The sequence below is a fragment of the Macaca nemestrina genome, chromosome 18, assembly GCF_043159975.1.
Source record: "Macaca nemestrina isolate mMacNem1 chromosome 18, mMacNem.hap1, whole genome shotgun sequence".
NCBI lineage: Eukaryota > Metazoa > Chordata > Mammalia > Primates > Cercopithecidae > Macaca > Macaca nemestrina.
Window position 1 is genome coordinate 11,234,526 of NC_092142.1, and position 25,563 is coordinate 11,260,088.

Sequence of the window (25,563 nt, forward strand, 5' to 3'; positions counted from 1 at the left end):
CTGATCTGTCTACTTACCTTCTCATATCTATTTCTTTTTATTATTGTTATTATCATTATTCTCACCCTGTCTTTTTTTAAAATTAATTATTATTATTATTATTTTTTGGCTGGGGAACAGAGTCTTGCTTTGTAGCCCAGGCTGGAGGGCAGTGGCATGATCTCAGCTCATTGTAACCTCTGCCTCCCAGATTCAAGCAATTCTGCCTCAGCCTCCTGAATGACTAGGATCACAGGCACCTGCCACCATGCCCAGCTAATTTTTGTACTTTTAGTAGAGACAGGGTTTCATCATGTTGGCCAGGCCTGTCTGAAACTCCTGACCTCAAGCAATCCACCCATCTCAGTTTCCCAAAATCCTGGGATTACAGGCATGAGCCACCGTGCCCAGCCTCTTGCCCTGTCTTATGGTGGTAATCTACTTCTCAATTTATCTATTTATATCTACTACCTACATACTTATATACTTATTTACTCATGTCTACTTATCAGTTAATCAATTTCTGTACCTACCTAATCACCCATATATTTCCCATATATTTACATGTCAAAATATTTTCCTACCTTCCTACCAACTAAGCCCCCTATACAACAATCCATCAGTAGGTCCAGGTTCTCATATGCTTTCCCATGTTCCTCCCTAATTTGGATACATAGCAGTTGTATTCTACTCACCTATCTCCCTGTTCACCGATCTCTTTTCCTCCCTTTCTCACCTCCTTTCTTTCCTTCTCCTGAATCATTTATTTAGCACCTGCTAGAAATTATGGTGGACTCCCCATCCAGTGCTCTTTCACCAAAAAGCATGAGATGAAGAAGCACTTTCAATCTAGTAGGGGAGGAATCTTCATCCATTTGGAACTGGAGGCTGCCTTGATCATTCAAATCTAAAACTCCATTCATTCCTTCAAATGGTCGTGGAATAGTGTGTCTTTTATTTTATTTTATTTTTTTATTTTTATTTTTTCGAGAGGGAGTCTCGCTCTGTTGCCCAGGCTGGAGTGCAGTGGTGTGATCTCAGCTCACTGCAAGCTCTGCCTCCCAGGTTCACGCCATTCTCTGGCCTCAGCCTCCCAAAGTAGCTGGGACTACAGGCACCCGCCACCACGCCCGGCTAATTTTTTGTATTTTTAGTGGAGACGGGGTTTCACCGTGTTAGCCAGGATGGTCTTGATCTCCTGACCTTGTGATCCACCTGCCTCGGCCTCCCAAAGTGCTGGGATTACAGGTATTAGCCACCGCGCCCAGCCTATTTTATTTTTTTTGAGACAGAGTCTTGCTCTGTCGCCAAGGCTGGAGCACAGTGGTGCAATCACAGCTTACTACAGCCTCAACCTTCTGGGCTCAAGTTGTCCTCCCATCTCAGCGTCCCAAGTAGCTGGGACTACAGGCATGCACCACTCTGCCAGGCTAATTTTTTTATTTGTTGTACAGATGAGGTCTCGCTGTGTTGCACATGGCTGGTCTCAAACTTCTGGGCTCAAGTGACATGCCTGCCTTAGCCTCCCAAAGTGCAGTGTGCACCCAGCCTGATGATGTGTCTTTCAAATGCTCAGTTCTATGTAGGCATTGGGGTGACCGTAGAAAATTAAAGACCTGGCCCTAGACATTAACAGATTTATGATATAATCGGAGGTAGCAGGGATGATGCTTATGAACTTGAAAGTTGAAGTTTTATTGCCAAACAATGTTGCAGCAAGTTTTGTAAAACCTAGCAAAGCAAAAAATTATAGTTAGCTGGTGGCGCAATGAAGTTGGGAACTCGAGCTTTGCAGGATGGCTAAAATATAGGCCAAAAGGGAGAAGGCAGGAGAGCAGCGCCGGGAGGGAGCAAGCTCCCAGCGTTCTCCCCTGGCTTGCAGGGAACCAAGGTGCGAAGGTAGGATTGAGCGAAATCTGTTTTGGGAGACTGCAGCAAGGACCGGCAATTTTTCCAGAACACTGTTCTTTACTTGGAAGACCAAGTTCCTCCCCATCTCTCCCTGGGACTTGGCAGGGGACCCCAGTATGGGTGCTAGTGGTTGCTGCCATGCTAGATTCTGGCTCAAGACAAATAAATTCAGATCCTTAGGGCAAGACTGGCTTCAGCAGCACCTCTCCTGACAGGGGTCCCCTCTCAGGAGAGAACTGACTTTGTCCCAAGCAGACCTGGGCTCGGGGAATCCTCATCACCTCTGCAAGAGTTTGTTGTTGTTGTTGTTGTTGTTGATGTTGTTTGAGATGGAGTCTCACTCTGTTGCCCAGGCTGGAGTGCAATGGTATGATCTCAGCTCACTGCAACCTCCACCTCCTGGGTTCAAGCAATTCTCCTGCCTCAGCCTCCCGAGCAGCTGGGATTACAGGCATGAACCACCACTCCTGGATAATTTTTCTATTTTTAGTAGAGACAGGGTTTCACCATGTTGACCAGGCTGGTTTCGAATTCCTGACCTCAAGTGATCCATCCACCTCAGTCTCCTAAAGTGCTGAGATTACAGGTGTGAGTCGCCGCATCCACCCTGCAGGAGTCTTTAAGAGGCAGAAGCAACGAGGCAGGTGTTTCAACAGATAAGAAGCCTGCGGTGGGCTTCACTCCTCCTCCTGCTCTTTACCCCCATTCACTCAGTGCCAGAGGTTGTCATTCTGCCTCTGAGCCTTCCTGCCCCCTCCCTTTCCATCCCTGAACCTTCACCTGCCTCTGCTGAAATTCAGCTCAGCTCCTGGCTGGGTACCACTGCCACTCATCTCTAGCCTCTCTACCCTGGTGCCTCCGGGTGCCAAAGTGCATCCTCTGCCATCAGCCAAACACACGGGTTGACGGGTGTCCCTTGCTCTGCTCAGAGACCTACACTGACACAGGCACCGTCAGGTTCAGGTCTTGTGGAAAAGACCCGGGTCTGGAGGAGTCAAGGAAGATGTAGATGAGGAAGGTGGTACTGAAATGAACCTCTGGTACAGGGAAGATATACCAGGCAGCTGCAGTCATCCAGGTGAGAGTTGGTAGTCGTGGCTGGCCCATTCTAAGTTCCAAAGCTGCCTTGGCCATCGGTCTGAGGGCGGGGTGGGGGGACATCAGAGCCAGCTAGCTCTGAGAACAGAAAGGGATCCCCATATGGGACCTCAAGATGGCTGAGCAGTCAGAGGTGCCTCTCCCGTGGCACTAGGTCGTAGGATAATTAGACTTCTTAGAATCTCTCTCTCTCTCTTTCTTTTCCTCCCTCCCTCCCTCCTTTCTTTCTTTCTTTCTTTCTTTCTTTCTTTCTTTCTTTCTTTCTTTCTTTCTTTCTTTCTTTTTTTCTTTCTTTCTTTCTTTCTTTCTTTCTTTCTTTCTTTCTTTCTTTCTCTCTTTCTTTCTTTTTTGAAACTGAGTCTGTCTCTGTCACCCAGGCTTGAGTGCAGTGGCACAATCTAAGCTCAATGCAACCTCCGCCTCCTGGGTTCATGTGATTCTCGTCCTTCAGCCTCCCGAGTAGCACACACACCATCACGGCCAGGCTAATTTTTGTACTTTTAGTAGAGACAGGGTTTTGCCATGTTGGCCAGGCTGGTCTTGAACCCCTGACCTCAAATGATCTGCCTGCCTCAGCCTCCCAAAGTGGATTACAGGCATGAGCCACCCCGCCTGGCCCTTCTTAGAATTTCTGACATTCACCATGTCCGTTTGTTAGCCCCACCAAGCAAGGCTGTTTCAAATTGACTCTTAGCACTTCTTATTTGTCCAGCAATTTCCACCCCCCTCCTCACCCCAGGACTTCTGAAAACAGTGAAGCCTTCAAAGTAATCACCTTACAAAGAAGGGCATCATTCTCATTTCACACCTGGGGAAACTGAGGACCACAGAGAGGAAGTAAAGAGGCCAAGGTCGCACACCTGCTAGTAAGTTCCCTGTCCAGTGCTCTTTCAGCAAAAATGCATAAGGCACGCAAGTCATTGCTTCCAAACCTTCATTTCAGTACCACCTTCCTCATTTTTGTGTTTTCTGCGTAACACCTTACTATTATTTATGACAGGGTATTTTTTTAACCACTCACCTTTTTTATTCACCTTTCTTTTCTTTTCTTTAAGAGAGACAGGATCTCACTCTGTTGCCCAGGCTGGAGTGTGTGGCATGATCATAGCTCACTGCAGCCTCGAACTCCTGGGCACGCTCGATCCTCCCACCTCAGCCTCCAGAGTAGCTGGGACTACAGGTGTGCACCATCATACCTGGCTAATTTTTAAAAAAATATTTGTAGAAAAGTTAGCCGGATGTAGTGGCGAGTGCCTGTAATCCCAGCTAATCAGGAGGTTGAGGCAGGAGAATCACTTGAACCCGGGAGGCGTAGGTTGCAGTGAGCCAAGATCGTCCCATTGGACTCTAGCCTGGCAACAAGAGTGAAACTCTGTCTAAAAAATAATAATAATAATGATAATTTGTAGACACAGGGTCTCACTATGTTGCCCAGGCTGGCCTCCAACTCCTGGCTTCAAGCAATCCTCCTGCTTTGGCCTCCTAAAATGTTGGAATTACAGGTACAAGCCACCTGGCCCAGACATCTACTTTATTTTCAAATAAAACTTTACATTCCAATATAAAGGAAAAAAAAATGGCAAAAACAGGAGGTAACCATTAAACAAGAAAGCAGAGTGATGTTCGATTCTAGCAAGATACTGTTGACTATAGAAGGCTCTGAGGCTAGAGAGCTGCTTTCTATAAAATGAAGTGATCATACATTAGAAGTGGTGTTAAAGACATGTTAGCACCAAACTGAGACTTCGTCCTTGATGCCATTGGGAGGATGCGCAGATCCTGGAAAAGACACTACCTTTCTCCCTGTGGGAGTCAATATTATTTAGCATCACATCAGTGGGTCATCCCAAACCATCTGGCTACAAGGGTACTATATTTGGGTCAACACTCTTTTAGGCATAACTTGTGTTTTAGTCCAATATCTAGGGATGAAAATGACAGGTGGGCCACTTATGATCTCCAGGGAAATTCACGGCAATTTCGTGTGGGGGTGGGCATGGTAGAGGGGAACGGCATCTAAGAAGTCCCCAAAAGAGGCTCTCAGCTTGTCTTGAGGCATTTGGGGCGGCTATGATACTGGCCCCATCGTGCAGAGGATGGCACATATTGGCAGCTGGCACCAGCGCGGTTCCATTGTGATCATCATTTATGAATGTCAGAGTGTTGAAGGTTCCCCCAACAGACTTTCTGTGTAACTTTCTGTCTTCACCAAATGCAATCCACAACAAGGAATTGAAATTCAGACGCGTGGGGAGGGCTTAAGGGAGCGTGGGAAAATTAGAGGGTGTTCAGAAACAGAAATCTGACGGCTTGGGGCCACCTTGCAGGGAGAGTTTTTTGACAGTCCCTCACTTGTTTCTTTGCATGTTGGCTTAGCTTGGCGGGCTCCCAACCGGTGACTGGCTAGTGATGAGGCTAGTGATGAGGCTGTGTGCCTCTGAGCTGGGCATCCGAAGGCATCCTTGGGGAAGCTGAGGGCACGAGGAGGGGCTGCCAGACTCCAGGAGCTGCTGCCTGGCTGGAATTCCTACACCATGCGTTGCCTGGCTCCACACGCGGCTGGGTCCTACCTGTCAGAGCCCCAAGGTAAAAGGGCCGGGAAAGCATCTTAATTTAGAATGCGGTCTCAGCTGGTCTTGCCATTCTAGATAAACAGAGAAACTATTCTGAATTGGGGGCGGGGATGAGGATGAGAACATGAGTCTGTGTCCTGCTGGGGCAGGCCATTGGAAGATGTGAAAGAGTTGTCTATTTCCTTCCACCGGAAGGAACCTTCAGGTCAGCCAGGTGTCTGGACTGTGAATCCTGTATCAGCACCGAAAGGTTCTAGAAGTCAGACTTTCCGGCAGTGTGTCATTAACTCTCAGCATGCTGGCCTGGCTCCGCCCACAGCAAGATCCTTTCTCATCCCTTTGGGTGAATACTGAGCACTGCTTCTGCAAAACGGGACCTCTGCCAGACTCTACTCCATCCCCAGAGAAGCAGGGAAACCAAAACTGGAGTCAGTCTTGAGGTGTAGCTGTTGAGCCCTTGGCAGCTGGTGAGAGCTGGCGGATGCTGCCATTCCCCCAGTTTTAAAATGGTGTTGTTAGAAAAGGGGCAGGGGACAAGGGGACAGATGGTGGGAAGAGCACAGCGCAGACACCTAGCACTGGCTCTGAAGGCAGCATGGCAGCTCCACCGTTGGCTGCGAAGGGTGTGCCCCTGAAGAAGTTGTTTATATTCTCTGAGTCACTTTTCCTGGAGTGTAAAATGGACCTGTGGGAAAGCCCATATGATAGGGTAATGACGAGGGACCTAGCACACTGCCCAGTAGTTTGTAGGAACTGAATATCATCATAGGAGCTCAATTTTATTGGCATTGCTGTTGTTGGATGGTTAAAGGGTTTAAGGGAGTGTGGGAAAATTAGAGGGTGTTCAGAAACAGAAATCTGACGGCTTGGGGCCACCTTGCAGGGAGAGTTTTTTTGACAGTCCCTCACTTGTTTCTTTGCATGTTGGCTTAGCTTGGCGGGCTCCCGACTAGTGACTGGCTAGTGATGAGGCTAGTGATGAGGCTGTGTGCTTCTGAGCTGGGCATCCGAAGGCATCTTTGGGGAAGCTGAGGGCACGAGGAGGGGCTGCTAGACTCCAGGAGCTGCTGCCTGGCTGGAATTCCTACACCATGCGTTGCCTGGCTCCACACCCGGCTGGGTCCTACCTGTCAGAGCCCCAAGGTAAAAGGGCCGGGAAAGCATCTTAATTTAGAGTGCGGTCTCAGCTGGTCCTGCCATTCCAGAGAAACAGAGAAAAGGTACCCCTTTTCTCAGACTCCCCTGAAATGTATGGTTTGCTCTGAACCCAGAGAGAGATGACAGGTCTGCAGGTGTTGCTGGGTGCAGCTGTAAGTTGCTAGGGGAAAGGGTTTGATGGGGAGAAGTCAGAGGTGACTTTGCCCCCTCCCTCAATTCCAGATGAGGAAATACAGGCCTGAAAAGGGAAAGTCACCACCTCAAGGTCTCATGCCCTGGAAGACCCAGCAGGAATCCAAGACCTCTGAAAAGGAAGGGCGGGACTCTTGCCACCACTGGGGGTGTGGTCATGGGGACACAGATTTTCCATCCATGGAAGGCCCTGAGAGATTTTGTCTTCCTCCGTAGGGCCAGCATCAGAGGACTGAATAGCTCAGTTCACTCCTCCATGTGCCCTGGGAGGTGGTTTGCCACTTTCACGGTTGGACTGAGTTGGAGAGAAACAGAGAGCCACCCAGGGGTAGGGACGAGCTCTCTGCAAGTCAGGGCTTGCTGATCACTTGCCCAAGTGGCTCCCTAGCTCCTGGCTCCGGCTCTGGGCCTGGGACTTTCCTCGAAGTGGAGCTGGCCGCTGTGAGGAGCCGACTGGAGGTAGGGACCTCTTGAAGGGCCCAGGCAGTTGGGATGCCACTTCTGATAAAGCACGTGGTGGCCACAGCAGGTGCCTGGTTGCTCCACAGCCTGGCCAGCGTCTAGTGATGCGGAAAGAAAGTGAAAGGGAAAAGATCTGCGGGGAGGCGGGGAGGTAAGATGATAAGGGGACGAGCTGCCACAGACTCGCCGCGGCCCCAGAGCTGGCGGGAGGGAGAGGCCACCAGCAGCGCGTGCGGGAGCCCGGGGAACAGCGGTAGGTGACCAAAGTCTTCTCTGCAGCCCCTAACGTCGGGCTGAGAATCGAGGCTCCGAGACTGTTAGTTACTAGCTCAAGGTTACACAGTAAGTCTGGGAGGAGGGGGGATAGAATATGCAGAATGTAGACCCGGGAAACACCTCGTTTCCTGCATCCCTGGAGCGACTCTGCATGGGAACGGGGAGCTGGGAACCCGGGGCTTGGCTTGCTGTGCCCAGAGCTCCAGGGCCGTGGGCGGGTGGCAGGAAAGCCTGGCGGCAGCTTCTACAGAGAAGCTGGAGCGCAGACGGGGAGCGCGCAGCAGACGCACGCCCCAGGCCACCCTTGGCGGACTCTGTGCGCCCGGGATCCTTCAGAGGCGCGCACCTGAGCGCAGAGGAAAACACACGCCCTTCTTGTACTCCAGACCTTGGACCAGGGCCGCCCTTCTCTGAGCTTCACTTTCTCTGTTGGGTCATATTCCTCCTCTAACTCTGGAATCTTGGGTATTGGGCTTTCCAGGCGGGGGCCCCTGTGCAGGGAGGCAGCAGGGAGCCAAACCTTTAACCGGAGGATGAGAGAAGTCCTCAACTCTCGTTGAACATCTTGGCGAAGGTGTGTGTTGTTGGGAGGGGTGGGGGAGGGGTCTCCCGGACTGAACCGATCTCTTGATCTCTCGCTTCTGTATCTCGCTTTGGGGTCCTGAGTCACACCCTCTAAGGAGAGAGGCTAAAGGGCCTCGGAAAGCCAGCATACGAATGCCGGGGTGGGAGTGAGAAATTGGGTCTTCTTAGGGTCCAGGAAAGCAGGAATCAGAGCCACCATGCTTAGCTTTGTCTGTAACTCTTAAAAGCCGTGGTCCTCCTGAGTCCCACAACCCCTCTCCACCCTAGGTGGCACAGGAGAAGCGGCAAAAGCCTAGAAGTTCAAGGCATGGCTCCCTCCCCAGTCACAGCCTGAAGTTTCTAACTTTGGCAGGAAGTCTTCAGTCTCTGCTCCCCACTCCAAAGAAAAAATAAATAAATACTTCTCCGGAGTGAGGTCAAGGAAACTGGTACTTCTTCCTCTTGGAGAAAGAGGAACCAGAGGAACTTGACTCCAACAAATGATCACCTTGCAAACCCCCGGCTGCCTTAGGTAATGACTTGGTCTCCAACAACCTCAGAACGTTTGGAGGCAGGGTCTTCGGAGATGACTGAGCTGGGAATCCCAGGCTTCCCACACATGAACATCACCTAGGATGATCAACCTGTTTAGGATGCAGGTTCCTTGGCTCACCCCCAGGCTCCGTTGGCTAGGCCTGGGGTGAGGCTGAGACCGTGCAGGTTAAACCATCTATCCCAGGTGACTCCAATGTTCGCTTGTGGTGCAAAAGTCCCCAGGGCAGAGACACTGGGAGGGGCTAATGTGGTCTCATCTCTTTACTCTCTCCCTGTTACAAACCCTCTATCAGAAAAGAAGTCCCAGGAGGTGTTTTGTTTTGTTTTGCTTGTTTTGCTTAACGCCACACAGCAAGCAGTTTACAGAAGCAGGATTTGAACCCTGGTCTACCGAGAGCCCAGTCCAGTGCAGCAAGCAGATGTGAACCTCCACAAATGCAGGGCAGGTCCCACGCAGTCAGAGAGAAACCTGTTGATACCCAGTTTGTCTGATGGCTGGGGCTTGGTTTCATGTCCTAAGACCCAACTTCAGATACCTTGAGAAGAGCAGAATCAGAAAATTAACCCAAGGACACTCTGGGTCAGTTCCAGGCAATCAGGGAAGTGGCTGGAGGGAGGTAGGAAGCTTCTGGACTTAGCCTTGATTCGCCTTGAGTCACCCTGACAAGTGACTTCCCCTCTCTGAGGTTCATCTGTAAAATGGATAAAACATGAGAGCTTGCTTGATGATGTCTGATGTGCACAGAAAAAGCACTTTGGAAAACCACCAAAGAATATTCATGCATTGGGAATAACTGTTATAGATCCTAAAGGGATTGTTTAGAAAGATCAGAGAGGGGCTGGGCGCAGTGGCTCACACCTGTAATCCCAGAACTTTGGGAGGCCGAGGCGGGTGGATTGCTTGAGGCCAGGAGTTCAAGACCAGCGTGGGCAACATAGAGAAACCCCATCTCTACTAAAACGCCTTTTTGTGTTTTAGCCGGGCATGGTGGTGCACGCCTGTAATCTCAACTACTTGGGAGGCTGAGGCACGAGAATCGCTTGAACCCGAGAGGCAGAGGTTACCTGAGAGGTGGAGGTTACCTGAAAGCGGAGACTGTACTACTGCACTTCAGCCTGGGCGACAGAGCAAGACTGTCTCAGAAAAAAAAAAAAAATTCAGAGAGGAAAGCATAGGCAGATGGGAGGTTTCCAAAGACCAAGACACACACAGTCAAAAGACAGTTCAGAAAGAGGCATTAGTTACCACCGATTCTCATAGGAAGGACATAGATACTTTTCAGATTCCTTCAATCCTTCTTGCATCAAGGACAAAGTCTCTTGATTTTCCCTGATCTTTGACAGTGCCCCAATGCTTGCTAAGATTTCTTTTTAACAAAGTGGTAAAGAAGTTGACATTATTTTAGTAACATTGTTTCTTTTTCAACCACAAGTGATACTGTTGGTTTGGTTTTGCTTCTCCATTTATACGTGGGAAAAAAAGTTTTCTTTTTGTAAAATCATGGCAAAATACATATAAAATTTACCATTTTAACCACTTTGAAATGTACAATTCAGTGGCATTAAATATTTCAAATTCTTGTGCAACCCCCACTACCATCCTTCTCCAGAACTTTTTCATCCTCCCAAACTGAAACTCTACCCAATAAGCAATAACTCCCCACTGCTCCTTCCACCCAGTTCGTGGTAACTCCAACTTCCTGTCTCTATGTTTTGGGCCACCTCCTATAAATAGAATTACACAATATTTGTCTTTTTGTGCCTGGCTTCTTTCACTTGGCATAATGTCTTCCAGGTTCATCCATGTCATGGCGCGTGTAATTCCTTTCTATGGCGGAATAGTATTCTAATATGTGGATATCCCATATTTTGTTCATCCATTCATTTGTTGATTGATAGACAGGTGGGTTGTTCCTACCTCTTGACTATTGTGAATAATGTTGCTAGGTACACGGGTGGACAAATATCTGTCTGACTCCCTGCTTTCAACTCTAGAAAGCTGTCTTTTAAAATCTGTCTATTTAAGTTTCTTTAAAAAATTAATTTAAGGAAAATCCTGAGGTAAATTATACAACAGGTGATATGTCAATATGACCCCAAAAAATTGTAAAGATGGAAGACGAATGCCTGCAGTTTGGGAAACCGCAAGAGAGGAACGACCTGGAAGCTATTGTAAAATCTAGGCTGAGGGTCTGGTGACTATTAGACCAAGGGCATGGCAGCAGAGGGCAGCTGAGAAACTTCAGGAAGGAAAGATGTAAGAATTAAGAAAGGGGCACAGTGCAGTGGCTCATGCCTGTAATTCCAGCACCTTGGGAGGCCAAGGCAGGATGATGGCTTGAGACCAGGAGTTCGAGATCAGCCTGGGCAACAGAGCAAGATCTTTTCTTAGAAAAAAATATACATAAATTAATAAAAATAAATCTTTTTGTTGTTGTTGTTGTTGAGACTGCGTCTCGCTCTGTCTCCCAGGCTGGAGTGCAGTGCAGTGGCCGAATCTCAGCTCACTGCAAGCTCCGCCTCCCTGGTTTATGCCATTCTCCTGCCTCAGCCTCCCAAGTAGCTGGGACTACAGGCGCCCGCCACCTCGCCCGGCTAGTTTTTTGTATTTTTTTAGTAGAGACGGGGTTTCACCGTGTTAGCCAGGATGGTCTCTATCTCCTGACCTCGTGATCTGCCCGTCTCGGCCTCCCAAAGTGCTGGGATTACAGGCTTGAGCCACCGTGCCCGGCCAAAAATAAATCTTTGAAAATACAGATTCCAGGCCGGGCATGGTGGCTCACACCTGTAATCCCAGCAGTTTGGGAGGCCGAGGCCAGCGGATCACCTGAGGTCAGGAGTTCGAGACCAGCCTGGGCAACATGGCGAAACCCCATCTCTCCTAAAAATACAAAATTAGCCGGGTGTGGTGGCGCATGCCTATAATCCCAGCTACTCAGGAGGCTGGGGCAGGAGAATCACCTGAACCTGGGAAGTGGAGATTGTGGTGAGCCGAGATCACGCCATTGCACTCCAGCCTGGGCAACGAGAGTGAAACTCTGTCTCAAAAAAAAATGAAAGAAAATACAGATTCCTGGGCCCGGCTGCAGACTCCCTGAATAGAGCCACTGGGGGTGAGGCCCAGGACGCTGTGTTTTTGACACCTTTCCCAGGTAATTCTCATTCACAGCCAAGCCTGCCAATGGCTGGACTCCATAGTCAGATCCCAGCAAGCAAGACTGGCTCATGGTTCATCCTGGGGTCTGCAGCACCCAGCAGAGTGCTGAGGGGACTGTGTTAAGTAGAGCTGGATAGGTCAAGACTGGAGTGTGGGGCCTGGCTTTTCTAACTGCAGTCACAAGATCCTCATCACTCCACCCCCTACCCCAGCACCAGGGTCAGGTTCCTTTCCAGGAAAAACTTGTTGGACTCCTTTCCAGGTCATTGACTGCAGCTAGGAGTGGCAAGCAGAAGGGAGGCCATCTGGAGCTGGGACAGACCAGGCAAGTGGGGAAGGGAACTCTTATCCCAACCCTGCATTCTGGACAGGGACGGAAGGTCTCCTGGCTGCAGCTCATACAGCTCATCTTCATTCTTATCCTGGGACCACCAAGTCCCTCACCCGCAATAACTTTACCCTTCACTGGCAAACGCACAAGCTGGAGATGATGGCTCATTTGAGTTTTAAGATTTTCCAAGTTGCTGTGAGGTCAAGGTCCTCAATCGGGACCCAGAGAAGATAGGTGGCTTGCCTGAACTTTCAGAGGGGGCATCTGTGGTGTCTTTTGTGGGGTTCTGTAGGATTTCCAGGCCCCTCTTGGAGGAAAAGTAGAAGTAAGTTGTCTCAGGTCAGATTGCCTGGAAAGCCAAGTAGGAGATGGAGATTTGCATACAGGAGGTTTACTGCGGACAGTCACAGGAGGGAACACCCAAAGGAAAAGGGAAGAAAGCAGGGTTGGGAAGCAGCAGGAGTTGAGGTGCAATGCAGTCACAACAGAGGTCTTAGCCAATCCCATAGGGAGCACTCAAGCTGGGACAGCAAGGAAGCTAGAGCTTCACACCCCTCATCTACCCCCTGTGCCCCCATACAGGTATAGCCTCCCCCATGATGAACATTCAGCACTAGACTGATACATTTGTTATAATCAATGAACCCACATTGATGCATCATTATTACTCAAGGTCCATGGTTTGTTTATACGAGGGTTTACTCTTGGTGTTGTAGATTCTGTGGGTTTGGACAGATATATGATGTCATGTATATGACATTATAGTATCACACAGACTTGTTTCACTGCCCTACAAATCCCATGCTTTGTCTATTTATCCCTCCCTCTCTCCCCCATAACCCTGGGCAACCCCCGACCTTTTTATCTCCATTGTTTTGCCTTTTTCAGATAAATAGCTGGAGTCATACGGTATGTAGCCTCTTCAGATTGGCTTCTTTCACTTGGTGGAGTTGTGTTTTTATTTTTTTAACTTAGTTTCATGTATTTATTTATTTTTGAGACAGGGTCTTACTCTGTCTCCCAGGCTGGAGTGCAGTGGCACAATCACGGCTCACTGCAGCCTCAACGACTTCCCCAGGCTCAAGTGATCCTCCCACCTCAGCCTTCTGAGTAGCTGGGACTACAGATGCACACCACCATGCCCAGATAATTTTTGTATTTTTTGTAGAGACGGGGTTTTGCCATGATGACCATGCTGCTCTCGAACTCCTGGGCTCAAGTGATCTGATCCACCCACCTCAGCTTCCCAAAGTCCTAGGATTACAGGCATGAGCCACCAGGCCCAGGCTGAGTTGTGTTTTTAAACTGTACTCTCTACAGCTTATTTTAGGCAAGAGAGGTTTCAAGGACAGAATTGAATCCTGCCTCTCCATGCCCCAGTCACCCATCCCTTCCAAGTCATCATCTTCCCAGAAGTCAGAGCTAGAAGGGACCTGAAAAGGGCCTCTAAGCCACAGGTGTCAAACCCAAGAACCAAAAAGGCCATAATGATGTGAAATGTGTCCCAGCAGAAGGCAATAGGGAGTAGTGGAGCCTCTGGCGATCCTATTTAACCACAGCGCGCTCTCTTCACCTGTTCAGGAATTTAGGATCCATGTAAAATTTCATCTGAAAACCGCTACTCTTGTGTGACCCTTTTATTTAACAGATGAGGGCCCTGGGGACCAGAGAGGGGAACGGGCTTGCCCAAAGTCACACAGCCTATCAGAAGCAGAGCAGTGCCCGTATCTCAGGTCTCATGACTCCCTGGGTCAATTCCATCCCACCAGGCTATTGTAAACACTGCTGTTTCCATGACCGAGTGGGTCCTTCTTTCTTTAAACTGCCTCCAACTGCTGAGAAGCCCTTTGGCTAGGGATTGGAGCCAGTTTTGCTTTGTTTTCAGCTTTCCTGCTCTGAAGTTACTTTGTTTGCCAGAGGCTGGTTGGTTCAAACCCAAAAGGCAGGGAGCTGCAATGGAAATCCATCCAAGGGCACTGGAATTGTGATGGCAAAAAGGAGCAGCAGGCAGGTGTCAGCGGGGAGTAGCTCTTTGCATCCCGCAGTTCCCAGAGAGCTTACCATTCATTCATTCATTCATCCATCCATTCATTTATGAGACAAGGTCTCACTCTCTTGCTCAGGTTGGAGTGCAGTGGTACAATCATTGCTCACTGCAGCCTCAAGCTCCTGAGCTCAAGCCATCCTCCTGCCTCAGCCTCCCAAGTAGCCGAGACTACAAGGGCACTCCACCACATCAGCTAATTTTTGTATCTTTTATGTCTGAAGAGGTGGGGTTTCACTATGTTGCCCAGGCTGGTCTCAAACTCCTGGCCTCAAGTCTTCCTCCGTCCTCTGCCTCCCAAAGTGCTGGAATTACAGGTGTGATCTCAGACAGCTTATCTCTTAATCACCTTTCCATCTGAGCTGGCAGCAGAGCTGGGAAAGTGCACCCAACACCCCAGATGCTGCAACTTTAGTGCTTCCTGCTTCTTCTCTGTGTGGAACTGGCCTGTTTGGGTACCCAGGGCCAGTCGCCTCCAAGACCCTCTGTAGAAAAAGACCTACTGTGCACCTCAATTCCATTGCAGGACAGGAAAGAATTGAATCCTGCTTCTCCCTGCCCCCGTCACCCATCCCTCTCAACCCATTATCTTTCCAGCAGGTCAGAGCTAGAAGGGACCTGCCAAGGGTGGCAAATCCAAATGCCAAAGGGGTCATAATGATGTGAAATGTGTACAGGCAGAAGGCAATAGGGAGTAGTGGGGCCTCTGGTAACAATTGTGTGTACTCTATATAGAGACATTGTGATGGTAATACACACACACACACACACACACACACACACACACACACACACAGTTATTTTGGCTTGGGAAATGAAACAAGTAGGCCTATCGACCGGATTCAACTTTTGATTTTGCAGCCAAGTCCCTGTTGCACAGTTGAGGAGCCTGCAGGTCAGAGAGGGGATTTAGAGCCAACCAATAGCAATATTTCCAGACCTCTCCTGAGATGAAGCTCATCTTACTTCCTGCCCCCATCACACACATATACATGCACGCACATGCACACACGTCTTCCACTCTCCCTGCCTTGAGGACAAATGATCAGAACCTGCAACTGTTTCCAGGCCCATAAGCCCCTGAGTGTTGCAGTGTTGCTACATGCCTTAGTTTCCTCTCCACCTGTTGTGACCTCCTCGTGCCACTCCAAGAAGTGAAAGTCTTGAGTGAGACCAGTCATTTCTCTTAAGTCCTCTCTCTGTCTCATTCTCCTGGGATACCTACACTTGGTTTGCAAACAGCAGGCAGGAGAGCGAGGGGCTTCTTCCTCTACCTCCAGCTCCTCCCCCATCCTGCTCCAAGTCCAGCATGTTCTTATCTCTTCCCCAGGACCCTGGGCTATCAGGTACAAATCAAGCCATCCCCAGACAGCCTATGGGGTGGCAAGAGCAGAGGTTTCTTTCTTTGTGAGCATCTATAGGTACCAGGCTCTGTATAGGCCCTATTGTTGGTGAGCCACACAGGTATCGACCCCACCCCATGAAGCCTCTTTCTTTTCTTTTTTTTTCTTTTTTTTCTTTTTTTTTTTTTTGAGACAGAGTCTCTCTTTGTTGCCCAGGCTGGAGTGCAGTGGCTCGATCTCGGTTCACTGCAACCTCCGCCTCCCAGGTTCAAGTGATTCTCCTGCCTCAGCCTCCCCAGTAGCTGGGACTACAGGCGCCCGCCACCACACCGGGCTAATTTGTGTATTTTTAGTAGCGACGGGGTTTCGCCATGTTGGACAGGCTGGTCTCGAACTCCTGACCTCAGGTGATCCACCTGCCTCAGCCTCCCAAAGTGCTGGGATTACAGGTGTGAACCACCGCGCCCAACCAGAAGCCTCCTTTTCAACACTTGGACCTTTAAACCTTCAATTAACTGCCCAGCCCAGCCCAGGTCATAGTACACTAAGATCCTTGGTTCACATGAGGGATTTCTCTTCATTAATGTCCCTATTTCCCATACCGGGTGCCCATTCTAATGCATTTCAGGTGTATCCTTCTGTTTATATGTGCTCTTATAAAACGTGTTTTGCCTTTTTTTTTTTTTTTTTAGATGGAGTCTCACTCTGTCACCCAGGCTGATTTTTCTATTTTTAGTAGAGATGGGTTTTTACCGTGTTGGCTAGGCTGCTCTCAAACTTCTGACCTCAAGTGATCCACCTGCCTCAGCCTCCCAAAGTGCTGGAATTACAGGTGTGAGCCACCGCGCCCGGCCATAGTGTCTTACTTTTGCATTCCATACTATGTTATTAAGATCTACTTGCCTTGCTTCTGATGCATTTGGTCTTTGCTTCTAATCATGGACCTTGTTCTCTATGGAGTTCACTGGTTACTTTTCACCTGTCCACACCCCCAGTAATGGACACCTAGGTGACCTCTAACCCTCTGTCAACACAAATAACACAGCAGTAACCATCCTCAGATAGGTTCTCCTGGGGAGTTATGGGAGAATTTCTTCGGAATGTATAGACCCAAGAGCTGAATTGCCAGGTTGTAGGATCTACATATCCTTAGATATTCTACATGATGCCAGGTCGTTCTCCAGAGCAGCTCCATCCATCTACATTCCCACAAACCCTGTGTAACTAACACTTGGCATTTCCCAGATTTCTAACTTTTGCCAGTTGTACAGTGTCAAAGGACACCTTGCTGTTTTATTTTTGGAGTTTACATCTTAGTACCACTTACTGGCTAAGTCACTTTAGGCAAGTCACAACAACCCAGTGAAGTAAGCACTGTGCCAATAAAATGCAGTCGATTCTGTGACTCAGAGAGGCTGAGTAACGTTTGCAAGGTCACACAGCTAGTGTGGAACTGAGATTTGAACCCAGAGCCTGCACCCTTAACCACTATGCTATTATGATGTTTTGTCTCTCTCCTAAAATATCATCTGGGTCTACATTGCAAGCCTCTTTGGCAGGGACTGCGTGGCAAACCTCTTTGGGGCCCGTAAGGAACTGAGCTCGGCGACTTTCTTATGGGGTGCTCAGTAAATCATTGTTTTACAGCTTTAGAGGGGAAAAGTGAGAGATGTTTAAGTCTTAGTGTTTATCTGGGAGTACTACAGGGTGCTCGAGCAAAAGGAGAACTCATTTGAGCTATTATGCCCACAAAGAAGCTGTTTGGGGTCTGGTCGTGGTAGATAGGCATTCCTAGGCCCCTGACTTCTCAACATCATCTGGCCCCCGGAAGCAGCTTGTCATGAGGTTGGGGAGCAACTTGGTGTTGAGGTGGGGGGCCTTGGGTGAAAGGAAAAGGAGAAGACTGCCAGGCAATGAGTAATCAGAATCTCAAAAAGACTCAATTGAAGGGGTTCCCACACTCATTGAAACGGAAGCTCGGAGGGCTAAGGTAATGTACTCAGGATTAAAGGCAGAGCAGAAACTCAAAACTAGGCACACAGTTCAGAGGTCTTCCCATTATTCCTCAGGAGGAGAAGTTCACGGGCAAGTGTAGGGAAGTATTCCTTCTCGTGTTCTTTTTTTTTTTTTTTTTTTTTTTTTCCTCTGAGACAGAGTCTTGCTCGTCGCCCAGGCTGGAGTGCAGTGGCGCAATCTCGGCTCACTGCAACCTCCGCCTCCTGGGTTCAAGCAATTTTCCTGCCTCAGCCTCCGGAGTAGCTGGGATTACAGGCACCCATCACCAAGCTCAGCTAATTTTTGTATTTTTGTAGAGATAGGGTTTCACCATGTTGGTCAGGCCGGTCTTGAACTCCTGACCTCAAGTAATCCGCCAGCCTCGGCCTCCCAAAGTGCTGGGATTACAGGCATGAGCCACCACCACTGGCTTCCTTCTCATGCTCTTTAATCACAGTTCAGAGCAGTGCTGGAAGCTTTTAGGGATAGCAAAAGAGTCTTCTTCTCCCTTGCAGTGCCTCCTTAGACCCTCAAAGATAGACTCTCCTCCTCCGGAAAGAAAATAATCTAATGAACTGGACATGATCTCAGCCCCTGCATCTGTAAAATGGGTATAATAACACAAATCTCCCAGAGTTGCCATTAACAGTTGAAACAGAATAGTAAATGCAAGGCATCTAGCACAGGTCCAGACACAAAGAAATCTTCCCTGGTCACTGTCACAGAGGTAAGAAGCAAATAATAAAAACGGCCATCACACATATTGTACTCACCATGCAGAAGCTGTGCCGCCTTAAGCTACTGTTCATTCAGCACTTACTGGTCGCCAGTCCCCTTTCTAAGGGCTCCATGCAACTTAACTCCCCTAACCCTATGAGTTGCCAATTATTATTATTCTCCACTTTACAGATAAGGAAACTGAGGCTCCAAGTGGTTTAAAAAATGAACTTGCCCAGATTGTAGTGTGTTGGTAGGTAGGGATAATCTCAAAGTTGGGAAATTTCACCCCAAAGCTCACCATCTGAGCTCCCATTCATCTCCCACCAGCTGAGATGGAACATTATGCTATGCACAGAAGAGCTGCATGCACTGATCTCCAGCTTGTTTAGGTCTGAGTTAGAACATTCCGGCAACACTTGATTTCCCTCGGGGGAGAGAGAAATGAATTGTTATTTCAGACATCCGTTTAGTGTCTATACTTAGTCTTTCAAATCCTTCAGCAGTGTGAAGTGGGGATGAAAATGAACCCTAAAAAGGACTTTTGATGGCAAAAAGATCAGGAATATTTTCTCGAGTTGGATGTGGAAGGTGGTGGCCCAGGGGGAAGCACAGTTTCAAAGAGGACCTTCTAAAAATACTGCCCATTTACCAGAAAGACACAGACCACACCTCTGCCCTGCCTCCAGATGGCTCCTCAAAAGGAGAAATTGTCTTGCCACCCACGCCTTTCCTCACCGGGGTGGTGGGGGGCCAAGAGCCATTCAAAAAGGCTGTAGAGTGGGCTGAGGCTTTGGAGATGGGTAGTTGGGTTCAAATCTCAGCTCACTAATCTCTCTGAGCCTGTCTCTTCATCTGAGAAACAGGAATACAAATAGCTGATGTGTAAGTTAGACCAAATGGGATAACACCTACGAGTCATGTCATTTGGTACCTGGCACTTGCTGGGCACTGTGAATTCTAGTTCTGCATCTTTGCCACGGATGAAGAGAGGCTGCCATGTGCAGAAACATGCTGAGAGCTGGGAGGAAGTGAGCTTGAGCGATGCGATCCCTGCCCTCAGGGATTGCTGAAGAGCTCTCTCTGCCATGGGATGATCAGGGCCATCTTTTCCCTCCACCCTGCTCTGGCATTGTGGGTTGGAGAAACAATCCAATGAAGGGGCCTTTGAAGCACTTTCTAAGCGTCTATAGACATTGGAAACTTGGGTCTGGGGATAGAGGACAGTCCCATGCCAAGATTCAAGTAGATGTTGGTGTGACTGGGAGGCAGCTGTGGCGTTGTGGTGAAACCTAGAGTCTTGGGCCTGAGTTTCAGCTTTGACACCCCCTAATGTAATGGGTTTCCTTTGACTGTGGGCTTCCCATGTAGCTGGCACCCCACACAGAAGCCCCCTTGGCCTTCTGATGATCCTGTAGGACAATCTTTTTTGTTGTTGTTGTTGAGACGGTGTCTCATTTTGTCGCCCAGCCTGCAGTGCAGTGGCGCGATCTTGGCTTACTGCAGCCTCTGCCTCCCAGGTTCAAGTAATTCTCCTGCCTCAGCCTCCCAAGCAGCTGGGATTACAGGAGCGCACCACCATGCCTGGCTAATTTTGTATTTTTAGTAGAGACAGGATTTCACCATGTTGCCCAGGCTGGTCTCAAACTCCTGACCTCAAGTGATCCGCCTGCCTTGGCCTCCCAAAGTGCTGGGCTGCAAGGCGATCTTCATTGTCCAGATCTAATGTTGGGAAAACTGATGCTCAGAGAGGTCAAGTGACTTGGCTAAGGCATCGCAGCCAGAATTCAGATGCAAGCTCCCAAACCACGTGACCTTGGACAAGCCATTTCACTGAGGCGTGTGAACCTCCTCCAAGCTCACATGGGCATAACACTCTACCCTGCCTTCTCCCCAGAGCTTTTTGGGAACTCAGCTATGGGGGATGGAGGCAGAAGTCCATTGTGAGCTGCAAATCCACACCCAAAAGGAAGTGCTTAAGGTGCAGGCTTCGGTCTTAGGGAAGCAGGAACTGGGGGGGCTGAAATGTGTATTGGGGGTTTCTGGGAGTGGATTTCTTCTTGTCCAGGTTGAGCCAGTGACACAGATCTTAGGACCTCTGGTAACTTTTTGCCCAGGCAACTTCTCAGTGGTGGTGATAGGGGGCATGGTCAGACCATCCAAGCTGCCCTGCTGGCTGTGGGGGCCTTTTTTTTTTTTTTTTTTTTTTTCTTTGAGACACAGTCTGGCTCTATCACCCAGGCTGGAGTTCAGTGGTGCAGTCTCAGTTTACTGCAGCCTCAACCTCCCCAGGCTCAAGCGATCTTCCCACCTCAGCCTCCTGAGTAGCTGGGACTACAGACACACACCACCACACCCAGCTAAGTTTTGTGTTATTTGTAGAGAGAGGGTTTCGCCATGTTGTCCAGGCTGTCTCAAACTCCTGGAATTTCTACAGATGTGAGCCACCATTCCTGGCCTGTGGGGGCTTTCTTGTTCCTATTAAGTCTGTAGGGTCCCCTTATGCAAAAGAGCAGAAAGCTCAGCTTCACAAAGTTTGACCTCGGAAGAAATGGAAGGGAAAGTGTCCCTTTGTCACTCTCACAGAGGTAAGAAGCAATCTAATAATAATGATGGCCATCACACATATTGTACTCACCATGTAGAAGTTGTGCTACCTTAAAACTTCTGTTCATTCAGCACTTACTGATTGCCAGTCCCCTTTCTAAGGGCTCCATGCAACTTAACTCCCCTAATCCTTGTGAGTTGCCAATTATTATTATCCCCATTTTATGGATAAGGAAACTGAGGCTCTAAGTGGTTTAAAAAATGAACTTGCCTAGGTGGCAGTGTGTTAGTAGGCAGGGGTAGTCTCAAAGTTGGTAAATTTTACCCCAAAGCTCACAATACTTGCCTTCTTTCCCTTCTCAATGTATTTATCTCACTGTGTGCTTAACCACATGGCAATGTCATCCAGAGTTTGAAGCAGAGCTCATCAATAAGTGGGGTGGGCTAAATATCTCCAGGCTCCTCCCTTCAGTCCCTCCCACTATCCCCCGTCTGTGATACGACCTGTGTCTCTCAAGGGTGATCATTTGATTGGGAACATTTTGATTGGGAGGAAAGAGCACCAGCCCGGGGGTCTTGGCGGGGGGAGAGTGGGAGAGCAGGTGCAGGGGCTGCCACCGACAGTCTACGGGGTCTTGTGCAAGTCATGTCCTTCCCAGGGTCTCAGTCTTGTCATCTGCAGAGTGAAGGAAAGAGGTCAAGCTTGAAGGTCCCTGGCAGACCCGATGCTGTGAGAAAACTGAGTCTGGGTAACTTGCCCAAAGTCCAAAGTCACACAACTCATTCATGGAGTTGCTAGGGTCCATCTGGAGCTCTTGTCACGAGATCACACTGCCTCAAAGAGGAGGCAGCGTGCTGCAATGTAGGCTCTCAATAAAGAGCATGGGTGGAATGGGAGACGGGCAGCAGGCAGGAGTTGGGGCAAAGGAGTCTTCTCTTACTGCTCTGAGAGAATAGATTTCGTGCCTGTGTCCCTGACCAAGGGGCTGGGAGAGGTGGAGCGTCCCACCCCCCAACCACCTCCCAGCTTTGGCCTCACTCCAGGAAAAGGGTTGTGGCCCCATCTTTCAGTTCTGCTTCCTCTAGTCACGGCTGGCTGGGACCTCGCTGCAAGCCGGTTATGTTTGGATTCCTGCAGCCCCCACTCAACTGTCATGAACAAGCGGCCCCAGCCAGTGCCCCAGCTTGGACTGGAAAGATCATTCTCTGTGACATCCAGGGTCTATGCTGAGCCTCTCCACAGGCAGTGAAAGCTGTGGATGAGTGAAAGAAAATGGGTCTCTGGGCTGGGTATGGTGGCTCACACCTGTAATCCCAGCACTTTGGGAGGCCAAAGTGGGCGGATCACCTGAGGTCGGGAGTTCGAGACCAGTCTGACCAACACGGCAAAACCCTGTCTCTACTAAAAATAAAAAAATTAGCCGGGCATGGTGCCAGGCGCCTGTAATGCCAGCTACTTGGGAGGTTGAGTCAGGAGAATTGCTTGAACCCGGGAGGCAGAGGTTGCAGTGAGCCAAGATTGCGTCACTGCACTCCAGCCTGGGCGACAGAGTGAGACTCTGTCTAAAAAAAAAAAAGGCCAGGCGCAGTGGCTCATGCCTGTAATCCCGGAACTTTGGGAGGCCGAGGTGGGTGGATCACGAGGTCAGGAGATTGAGGCCATCCTGGCTAACATGGTGAAACCCCGTCTCTACTAAAAATACAAAAAAAAAAAAAAAAAAAAATTAGCCAGGCGTGATGGTGGATGCCTTAGTCCCAGCTACTCGGGAGGCTGAGGCAGGAGAATGGCATGAACCCGGGAGGCGGAGGTTGCAGTGAGCCGAGATTATGCCACTGCACTCCAGCCTGGGAGACAGAGCGAGAGTCCGTCTCAAAAAAAAAAAAAAAAAGAAAATGAGTGTCTGGAATGGGGTGGCGACTCGCGTGTGTGTTTTCTCATGAGTTTACCCTTCAATTTATTCTCTTCTGGGCCCAGAATAGGACAGTAGGAGGCTCCCCCTGGTCCTCCAGCTTCAGGGCCAGCTCTCCTCTTACCTCCTCCAGGAAGCTCCCTCTGTTTCCTTCCAGCCTTCATCTGCATGTCATGTGTGGTGGGTTGAAACGTGGCCCCCCCAAAATATATGTCCATATCAAATCCCTGGAACCTCTCAGTGTGACTTTATTTGGGAAAAGGGTCTTCGCAGATAGAATTAAGTTAAGGGGCTGGGTGCAGTGGCTCACTCCTGTAATCCCAGCACTTTGGGAGGCTGAGATTGGAGGATCACCTGAGGTCAGGAGTTTAAGACCAGCCTGGTTAACATGGCAAAACCCCATTTCTACGAAAAATACAAAAATTAGCTGATCATGGTGGTGAGCACCTGTAATCCCAGCTACTCAGGAGACAGAGGCAGGAGAATCACTTGAACCGGGAGGTGGAGGTTGCAGTGAGCCGAGATAGCACCACTGCACTCTAGCCTGGGAAACAGAGCAAGCCTCTGTCTCAAAAAAAGGGTAAAAAAAAAAAAAGAATTAAGGATCTTGAAATGACATCATCCTGGATTATCTAGGTGGGTCCTAAATCCAATGACAAGTGTCTTTATAAGAGAAAGAGGAGACTTGAGACATGAGGAATGGGTGATGTGGCCACTAAAGCTGAGTTTAGAGTGACGCAGCCACAAGACCACAAGTCAGGGATCACCAATAGTTCACAGCAGCTAGAGGAGGCAAGGAAGTGTTCTCCCCTAGAGCCTAGAGCCTCTGGAGGGAGCGTGGCCCTGCTGACACCCTGATTTCAACTTCTGGCCTCCAGAACCATGAGAGAATAAGTGTTATTGTTCTGAGTTACCTGGATGCTGGTACCTTGTTTCAGCAGCCCTGGGAAATGAATATACCATGGAAACATGGACCTGAACCAGGGATCAGGGCAGGGGCCTTGGAGTCACACAGATGAGCCTTCAGCTAGGTTTTCCCCAGCAAGAGCTGCATGATCTTGAGGAAGTTGCTTGTCCTCTCTGAGTCTCAAGTTCTTCATCTGCCAATAGAGACAATAATGCTTACTTCCTAGGTTTTAACAGCTTTATTGAGATGTAATTCACATATCATAAAATTTGCCCACTTAAAAAGTACAGTTCATGCCTGTAATCCCAGCACTTTGGGAGGCTGAGGAGACAGGCGGATCACTTGAGGTCAGGAGTTTGACAGCAGCCTGGCCAACATGGTGAAACCCTGTCTCTACTAAATATGCAAAAATTAGCTGGGTGTGGTGGTGGTGGGGTGCCTGTAATCCCAGCTGCTCGGGAGGCTGAGGCAGGAGAATCGCTTGAACCTGGGAGGCAGAGGTTGCAGTGAGCCAAGATTGCACCCCTGCACTCCAGCCTGGGTGACAGAGACTCCGTCTCAAAAAAAAAAAAAAAAAAAAAAGTACACTTCAATGGTCTTTTGGGAATACTCAGAGAGTTGTGCGACCATCTCCCATCCCCACAGTCAATTTTAGAACATTTCATCACCCCCTAAAGAAACTCCATACCCATCAGCAGTTGTTCCCCATTTTCTTCCAAAATCCCTCTCCACTAAGCCCTAGGCAACCACTAATATGCTTTCTTTATTTAAAAACAAAATTAATAGAGATAGGCTTTTGCTATGTTGCCCAGGCTGGTATTGAACACCTGGGCACAAGCAATTCTCCCGTCTCAGCCTCCCAAAGTGCTGGGATTTCAGGCATGAGCCACCATGTCCTGCCTCTTCTACTTTCTGTCTCTATGGATTTGCCTGTTCTGGACATTTCAGATAAGTAGAATCATACAATATGTGACCCTTTGTGTCTAGCTTCTTCACTTAGCATATATTTTTAAGGTTCATCCATGTTCCAGCATGTATCAATGCTTTCTCCCTTTAATGGCAGAATACTTTATTGTATAGATAAGCAACATTTTGTTTATCCATTTATTTTTTGATGGATATTTGGGCTGTTTTAATATTTTGGCTATTATGAATTATCCTTTTACTAACATTCACGTACATGTTTTTATGTGGATGTATCTGGTTTTCCTTGTTTTCTTTTGTTTTATTAATATATAATATTATACATATTTATGGGGTACATGTGAGTATTTATTACATGCATAGATTGTATAATGATCATGTCAGGATATTTGAGGTATCCACATCTGGGATTGTTTAAAGATTAAATGAAATAGTGTTAAAAGTATTTAATATGCCCTTCAAACGATGAGGAAATCTTAGAATCTGCTCAGACTCCTTCAGTTTACATATTAGGAAACTGAGGCACAGAAAGGAGCAGAGACTTGCTCAAGTCCACCCAAAGCAGTAGAATATTGCAGTTAAATGCAGGGCCTTCAGTCAGACTGTCTGGGTTCAAATCCTGGTTCCACTCGGACGTGGGTTTCCTTACATAAATCACTTCACCTCTCTGAGCCTCGGTTTTCTCATATGCAAAGTCAGGATAATAATAGTACGTTCCTTACATAGTTGCTAATATGAGTATTAAACGTGACAGCTCATGTGCTTGGCATATAGGAGGTGCTTTATAAATCTTAGCTGTTACCACTCATGGCATTGCCAAATGTGGGACAGGTCTCCTGACTCTCTTGTGTGAGATTGATGGAATCTACACTTCCTAGTTCCCTCTTCTACCTCCTGGGTATCTTCTCATATGTTTGTAA

General features: G+C 48.6%; 1 protein-coding gene across 8 annotated transcripts in view; it reads left to right on the forward strand.

Annotated features, from left to right (window-relative positions):
- Positions 1 to 25,563, forward strand: part of LOC105467776 (class II major histocompatibility complex transactivator) — a 65,379-nt gene that overhangs the window by 5,836 nt on the left and 33,980 nt on the right. For 2 of the 8 annotated variants that reach the window (XM_071084116.1, XM_071084118.1), the window contains exon 1: positions 6,101 to 6,704. The exons of 3 other annotated variants lie outside the window; for them this stretch is intronic. In XM_071084116.1, the coding sequence (XP_070940217.1) occupies positions 6,653 to 6,704 (52 nt within the window). In that variant the 5' untranslated portion in view covers positions 6,101 to 6,652. Of the gene's footprint in view, positions 1 to 5,122; positions 5,575 to 6,100; positions 6,705 to 7,127; positions 7,371 to 7,534; positions 7,627 to 25,563 lie in introns of those variants that run through there. 3 more of the 8 variants (XM_071084119.1, XM_071084117.1, XM_071084120.1) reach the window with 3 other exon arrangements.